The sequence below is a fragment of the Chrysemys picta genome, chromosome 3 (assembly GCF_011386835.1).
Source record: "Chrysemys picta bellii isolate R12L10 chromosome 3, ASM1138683v2, whole genome shotgun sequence".
In the NCBI taxonomy this organism is placed as follows: Eukaryota; Metazoa; Chordata; order Testudines; family Emydidae; genus Chrysemys; species Chrysemys picta.
In genome coordinates this window covers 105,855,546-105,863,798 of record NC_088793.1, presented here as the reverse complement: position 1 = coordinate 105,863,798, position 8,253 = coordinate 105,855,546, and the positions used below count along the sequence as shown (strand labels likewise).

The 8,253-nt window shown below is 44.2% G+C and overlaps 1 protein-coding gene across 9 annotated transcripts in view; it reads right to left on the bottom strand.

Moving 5' to 3' along the window:
- Positions 1 to 5,011: 5,011 nt before the first annotated feature.
- Positions 5,012 to 8,253, bottom strand: part of ARFGEF3 (ARFGEF family member 3) — a 127,184-nt gene continuing 123,942 nt past the window's right edge. For all 9 annotated transcript variants that reach the window (XM_065588752.1, XM_065588753.1, XM_065588755.1 and 6 more), the window contains one exon: positions 5,012 to 7,884. In XM_065588752.1, coding sequence (XP_065444824.1) covers positions 7,693 to 7,884 — 192 coding nt within the window. In that variant the 3' untranslated portion in view covers positions 5,012 to 7,692. The remainder of the gene's footprint in view (positions 7,885 to 8,253) is intronic.

Here is an 8,253-nt window from a genome sequence, read left to right as displayed (position 1 = left end):
GGGCCTGTATACATCCAGAGGTTTTTGAAAAGCTTTGCAATCTCCTGAGAACCTGAAAAGGCAAGCAGGATAAGGGTCTGATCTTGCTCCCTTCAGACTTCAGTAGTGCAGCATAGAGTCCTAAATTCCTTAAGGAGCTACAAATCTCAAGAAGGACACAGTACCAGATTTCTCTCCTGCATGCTTAAGGAGGTGTGCATAAAGGGCTACGTCTCATTAGGGTTCCTATCCCATGGACCCTCCATGAGCTGTGCCTAGTTTTATCAGAAGAGAGCTCACAATGCAGTGGTACAGTGACGACATGCTGCATCTGAAACAGGTTAATGGTGGTGGATGCACTGCACCAGTACAGGTGGCAGTGGTACAATTCTCCAGTGTAGGCTATTTTTGTTCAGTTTGGATCCCTGTGTACAGCCCATGAGTTCCAAAGCTGAATTTGGAATCTCAGATTTGTTTTGTTGAAGGGGCAGAAAATCTGAGGAGCGGCTCTGAGCTTTTAGTTATGATAAACAAAAAGAAGGGGGTATATTTTAAACATGACAAGAGGGAGTTCCACAAATAAAATCTCATTAACGAACAATACTCAGGACTGCCATGCAACACTTGAAAAATGTTCCCTTAAAAGCTCCACCTTGACAGGACGGCCTTATAAAAACATTCGATATTTAAATTTAAAATCACCTTCAAAACAGGAAAAAGAACAACACAGATTCATGGCATCTTATCAGAGTACAGGTGCAGTTTCTTTCACTGACAAAATGATGGGGAAAACATTTTATAATTTACTGTAGATTATTTACAAAGTTGCAGAAGCTTTTACATTCATTGTCTTCTTTCCAATTAAAAACAAACACACACAATGTGTGACACAGAAAATGGAAATAAGAAACACAGAAGCAAGTCAGGTGAAGAATCCAGCCTTTAACCCAGAGCTAGGAAGAATTGTGTCTAACACATTGTAAATCAGGCTGACTTTAAAGGCTGTTACAAATTCTCCAATTAAACTAGTAATATGCTCCCATCACCTCACACTATTATGCTAGCAGGGCTTGAAATATAAACTTTAATGATTTCTGTAGGACTCGTGTGTGTGAAAGAGGATACTGTATTTCTTAAGTGGAAATCCAACAGTGTCTGCGCCATGAACAAATGTGCTCCTAAACTCATCAGTTTTACCATTACTACCTGATTAGTATACAGTTCTTTTCCTAAAGCCAAGACCTTGCATTTTCCACAAGAGTTTCTTTAAGCTTTCACCACCTTGAAATCTAGTACGTTTTTTTTAAAAGGAGTTAAAGTAGTTTGATACTACAACTGCCTCAGATTCCATCAGCCAGTTGTTGAAGTTTTAGTCACATTTTACTATTTTTAAAATGTTTTTTTCTCCCGTTACTTTGTGAAAGAGCGACACCAACAATAGGCAAAACAGTGAAACTGTTATACATAAAGTGCTATCAAATGCAGAGTCTCAAGCAATATAAATCTTTTTCTCTAATCTTTCAATTACTACAGTAGCTGTTACTTATATCAATACTAGATTTTAAAAAAATCAGCTCAAGCACGTGTTTAAAACATATGACATCCCTTTGCTTTAATTTTGGAACAAAAGGCCCATGATTCAGGACCATTTAATCACAGTGTTGCAGCTGTGTTGGAGACACAACGTAGGTGAAGTATCTTTTCTTATTATTATTATTATTACCTCCCCCACTTTCTCTCTCTATTTAATCATACAATTTACTGTAAGCAGGGAGGGCTGTAGCATCACACCCTGGCTTGCAGGCAGATAGGAAAAACACAGGCAGCGTAGCAAGCTGGTGTGTGTTGTAGATTCACACCCTGGCTTTCTGTGCACTAACTTGCTGTGTGGAAAAGCCCTCTGTTACTTGGAGCGGGGTGGGGAGGGTAATGGTACCTTTAAGCCACTTTTATACTCCCCATATTTTGGGGTTTTGCAGCAGCAGCATGCTGAACCCCTGGTATAAAAAGATCCTCAACAGTGCTCTAACTTGCACTCTGTTCCATCAGCCCATGGGAAGCAGAAAGTGACCATAGGGCTGTGCTATCCAGACATGTTCCTGATGTGCCCCCTTTCCTCCCCCCCCCCTTCTCCCCCCCAAGACACACACACCAGAGGGCTGGGAGGAGGATTAGGGGAGAGCTGTTACATCACCTCTACAGTCGTTGGGCCATTTCTTCCCTCTATAAACCTAACTGGGCCTTAGCATAACTCCGAATTAGGCCCTCTGAGTTTGCTTTTCCCTAGAGTTTATTGTGCCTCATCAAGCTTTCTACACAAATTATTCATGAAATTATCGTAGTTGTGGTTGTTTTGTTGTTTACATAAAATGTTAAAATATCAATAATGGCAAATTGAGGCAGTTAGACTGGGGCTGTTTTAAAGACCTGTCATAGTGGGCTAGACGTACCCTTTTACACTTAAAAAGTAGGGAATTTTTTTCTTGCAAATAATAATTTTTTTAAATGCCACCAATATTGTACACACATTTCTTAATGTCCTCTTAAAACCTTAGGCACCAGGGGAAGAGTGGGCATATTATGTTGTTGCATTAAAATAAAAAAGGCTAAAAAAAAGCAGGGATGTAGCCAATTAGATGCAGGAGTTTGGCTTCATATAACAAAAGTCAAAAATGAAGGACTCGTCTTGCTCTTTCTTTCTATGAGCAGAACTCTGGGCAGATGGGTGGTGGCGGCGACGGCTGGTCAGGAATTTTTCAGTTAAACATTTTTCATATAAAAAATGCCCATTCAGTGAGATTGAGGCCAAAAGTGTTTGTGGGAAAAGACTTTTGTGTGTGTGTCAAAATGTCTTTTTTTTAATTTGAGACTTTATTTAAAAATTCAAGTTATTCAGACCTGAAAATTTGAACTTTGTTTTAAAACAAAGTCAATTTATAGCACAAACAAACCAACCAACCACAGAACCAAGTTGAAGTCAAAGCAAAAATGGGTCAGTTTTTTGGTTAGTGAAAAGTTTTGAGATTTAGACTTTTTTTTTTTTTTGAAGCGCAAATTCTCATGAGGTGGGCACAGGGGTGGCTCTAGGCACCAGCAAAGCAAGCACGTGCTTGGGGCAGCCCATTTGCAGGGCCAGCAGGGATCCAGCATGGGAGCTGAGAACTAACAGGGGGTCCTGGGAGCTGTAGTTCCTTGGTTAGCTCCCTGCCTATAGAGCCAGCTCTGGAGCAGGAAAAGAACTACATTTCCCAGCATTCCCTTGGCCACTACCAACAGGAAAGACGGGGAGGGAGGGAGGAAGCTGAGACCTCATGCTGCAGCCTGCTGTGAATGGAGAGCTGCACTGTGAGTAGGGATACCATATTTTAACATTAAAAAAATAGGACACTCCACGGGGAGGGAGGGTAGCTCTACCCTCCCACCATCTACTCCCTCTGACTGCCCCCCACAGAAACCCCAACCCATCCGACCCCCCCTGCTCCCTGTCCCCTGATCACCCCCTCCTGGGACCCCTGCCCCTAACTGCCCCTTGGGACACCATCTAAGCCTCCCTTCTCCTTGTCCCCAACTGCCCCCTCCTGAGACCCCCCCCAACTCCCCCCCCCTAGGACCCCACCTCCTACCTGTCCCCTGACAAACCCCCGGGACTCCCATGCTTATCCAACCACTGCCTGTCCCCTGACTGCCCCCCCCCAAACACCTGACCCATATAACCCCCCCCCCTTCTCCCTGCCCCTGATTGCCCCCCTGAACCTCTGCCCCATCCAACCCCCCCTTACTGTGCCACTCAGCCCAGCCTGTCTGGCTCCGCGCAGTGCCAGACACGCTGCTGCATACATGCTGCCGTGCTCCCCCGCAAAGCCACAGCCCCCTTCCCCCCTCCCCCAGCACCTGCCTTCCAGATTTGAACACCTCAAAATTCAGGAATGCTCAAGCTCAGTTTGGGCAGCTGTTACTTCATTTCTCCCAAATCAACTATACTGATCCACTGTAACTTGCTGTAGAAAAAGTAAGATTAAATTGAGCAAGAAATGCTTCCCAGTGGTTATTAGGACTGGAATTGCTATTTTCAACAGCCATTGCCTTTTTTTGTTTGTTTGTGTAAATGGAAGACAGTGATATTGCATTGGCAAATTCCCCATAGAAAGAAAGAGTGGAACAAAAGAATAATAAAGGCACCTCAACTTTTCCTCATTTATTTAGGACAGTCTTAGAATATGCATCCAGATATCCTCCAATCTCACAAGCTGAAAATTGTTCCACTTTTGTAACCATAGGGGAACCAATCCTGTCTGTGTTCTGTGCACATCTAAAATGCCTGCTGAATGACCTGCCGTGGGAGCGAGTTACCAGTGACCCTGGGCTGCGGCGGAAGGAGGGTGCAGGTGGGGAGGGGAGAGAGCCCAGGGCTGGGGAGGCAGGAGGTGGGTGTGGAGGGCAATGGTGGGGGGAATAAGGGAGCCCAGAGCTGGGGCTGCAGGGGGTGTGGGTGGGGGGAGAGAGCCCAGGGCTGGGACGGGGGGGGGGGGGGGGGGGCAGCCAAAATTTTTTTGCTTGGCAAAAAACCTAGAGCCGGCCCTTGGTGGGCAAACCCTTTCCTGCCCCACTGTAGTCGTGGGGATGGTGGGAACCAGTGACAGCTCCTTATGTGTGCCCGTCTGCCCCAGTGTGAGGTGAGAGGATGCTGGGGAACCACATGCCAGCACATAACTTGCTCTATCCTGGGGGGGAGAGTGGTTAGAGCAGAAGTCACTTGTTCTCGTTTCGAGATCCTCCGTCAGGGAATGCGCAGCGAGCAAGCTATGGTCACGTTCTGCCTCCTTCATGCTGCCTGAGCAATGCACAGGAACAAGTTCAGAGGAAAGAATATTGCCCTAAGATTGCATCCATAGGGATGCTGCCACTGTGCCCACATATTGCAGCCAGATTGGAGCAGGGCAGGGGGACGGTGCAGACTTAGCTGCCATTAAGAGTCAAGTTGTACAGAAGATGCTGCAATTCTTACATGGCTCGTGAAGCTGATTTTAAGTTCTTTTCTTCTGTTAATTTCAGATCACTAATTTAACTTAATCATATATTTTGACCTTAATTTCCCACTATGCTGTCAAGGGAAGGAAAAAAAGCCCCACCTGCTCCAGCCTGGTATACGAGAGCTGACACCACAGAATGTATTAGCTCAATTGTAGTGTGCTGGGTAAAGGTGCATGCACAAAATTTAACACACATCAGATAAACTCCCTCAACTTTTTTTGGCAATTAGATAGATGTGCCTTTTAGACAGCTGTTGAAACTGCACATTTAAGCAATACAGCGAGGGTTGCCAATGCTGACTGAAGGTATTCTGGGAGATGTTGTCCCCCAACATGACGTAATGTCATTTTCTTAAACTAGCCTATTAAAATCTCCTGGATTGCTTTCAGTAGTCACCGGGAGATTGATGCAGATTCTGAGAGACTCCAGGCTAATCCTGGAGGGTTGGCAACCCTAAATACAATGTATGTATGGGCCCATGTCAGGTCTGGTGTGAATGGGTGAAACTCTTGCGGCAACAGATGTTACACAGCAAATATGCACTAGAGAGCTAAACTGCCCAGCTCATGCTACAGTGCTAAAATTGACGAGTAGCTGCTTGGGTTCTGAGCACCATAGCATAGCCTAAGTGTCAAACCGGGCTCTGAGACTTGCTGCCGTGGGCTGTATAGACATACCCATAGAGGCTTAAGGTGTAGAGGTACATTTAAGTCTATATGTAAAGTTGTTAAAATCTCTAAGTACAATAGAGGAATAACCAAAAGTATGATCAACCTAGGGGCTACTTATTAAGGGAGCACCAAGTGGACATTGTCTATCTGTCAGAGGGACTGTATTAAGATTCCACACACAGAGATGACCCTCCATTACACCTACGCTGCTTATTCATCAGCCAGCCCTTCAAACTTACTGGAAATATCCTGGCTGTTTTAAGTCTTTTCTTCCCCCAGAGTATCCCAAAGCACTGAGATTCTATCAAAAACTTAGGCCCCAATCCTGTAAGGAGATCAGCACAGGAGAAACCCTGCACCCACATGGTATTCTACAGATTTAAAAGGTGTGCCATTCGCATGGAATTCCTTGCAGAATGAGCATTTTCTTGTTGGCTGAGGTTCATCTTTTGAAATGAAGATTGTTTTTGTTTGTTTTACACCGATACATGCACAGACTGCCCACGGGTCAACTCTGCATAAGCTAGAAGCATGAGGGAGCAGGGAACTCAGTCCACCACAGGCCTCCTCTGGCCAACTGAAGAGTAGCACTGCCCAATCTTGTCCAATTTGACTCATATGAACAAGTGGTACTGGCAGTGGGGGTAAATATAGCTGCAAATAGTGGGGATCCTCAGAGCTACAGCAGACAGGCTGTACACATGAGAATACCTTCTCCTGTGAAAACATAAAGCCAATTCTATGTATAGGACTCCAATGTATAGTATATTTCCATCGTGTTTGGTTAAATGCTAGGTGTTTGCCACAATTCTCTGGGCCAGGCTGCAATTTAGCTTACTAGTGCATATTCTTCACTAGCGTCACAAAAGAACTGCCACAGTGAGAGTTATGGATGTGGAATGAATGTAATAGTATCTGCACTGTGGATTAGCGGAGAGGGTGTGTTGTATATGTGGCTGACAGTAGGATGAAGAGAAGCCCTGGCAATTCCACCTTTCTTCAAGCCATGCCCCATATAAGGACCCACTACCCCAATGCTATGCTACAGCAACCTCTCCTGCCCAGAGGTGACTCTCCTGTGACTGGTTTACAGCTGGGATCTTCCAGAGGTGCAACAGAAAACAGCCACACAACACCCCAGGCTTAAAGCTTCTGCATAGAATATAAATTTTAATGACTAGTAAGCAGTGAGGCCAATATTTTTTTTTGGTGAGCTTTATGGTGACTTTTTTCCCAGATGCATTTTAGTTTCATGTGGAAAATTTAAAAGAGTACCACAAACAAACAACCACTCCCCACTGCCTTCACTTGTTATGCCCTCAGCTTTTTCCTCACAATTACTCAGTTATCTAGGTGTGTGTGAGTGAGGTGATTCAGTTGTCTACATGCTGGGTTTTGAAGCACAATCAACTCCTGTACTTAGACATCTAAGTGAGAGTATCCACCCATTATTGAAGGTTCAGAGGATTCAATTAGTGGGGTTCACAATATTACATGTTCAAAAAAATGGAGACCAGGTAAGGCTAGGCTGATACTTTTGGTCCTAAATCTTGGGAATTATAGGTATCATCTGAGAGACCTATGTTAGGTGAACAGTTGCTTTCATCCCAACTGCAGCCAGGGAGATTTTGACTATTTCTTCTCCTTTCCTCACTGCAGAAGTGCATTCATACACAATCTAACTTTCACAGATGAAAATACACACTATGAAATTTACTGAGCCTTTTATGTACCAGCCTGATTTACCAGCAATTTTCAGATTCATCTCTTGCTTTTATGTTATGCTACTTAATGTGAAGTGTGGCACTTCTTTTGTTGGGGTGAGAATGACAAACATACAATCTTAAGTGGGCAGAGGACATGTTGGAGAGCTAGCGGTTTCAGAATTTATCACCACGAATAGGCATTGCATGTGTATCTCCGTACCAGTTACTTTCAGTAACAGCATTATGTTTGTATACCTGTAAAAGCCATTGATTCCTTCTCCCCTTGCTAATGAAACATGTTTCCTTTATACAATGATATCATAGATCCTTCCCACTCTTCCGAGCCATTCTCTCACAGCCTGACGGACACGGATATCGGTCACGTGACAAGTCAACTGACTGATGCAGGGGAACACAGCTGGCTGGAGGGCTGTGAATGTTTGGTCAGGCAGGGTCTGTATCTGGTTGAGAACTGTCAGCACCATGTTGGTCCATGCCTAAAACAAAATTAGAAAAAAAAAATTCTTTGCTGTACAGAATCAGAAAAGAGCCACATAAATAGCCACTGGAAGGCCATAGCACAGTCTGGGTTTCAATTTGCTACCAGTGGCACCAGTGTAAATCAGAAGTAACTACCCAATAGTCAATGGAGATACATTGGGGTATGACTGACATGAGAATCAGGCTCTTTGTGTCTATCCCATCACTACATCTTAAAAGCAGATTCTTCCAGACCTTGCATTCCATTAGAATCCACTTCGTTTTTGTTGTTATTATTAAATAAAGTCTTGGGCCCTGCTTCTCTTTCCCAAGAGAAAAAGAATTCAGTGAGGGACACACTTGCTCCTTTAAATTCAAAATACATA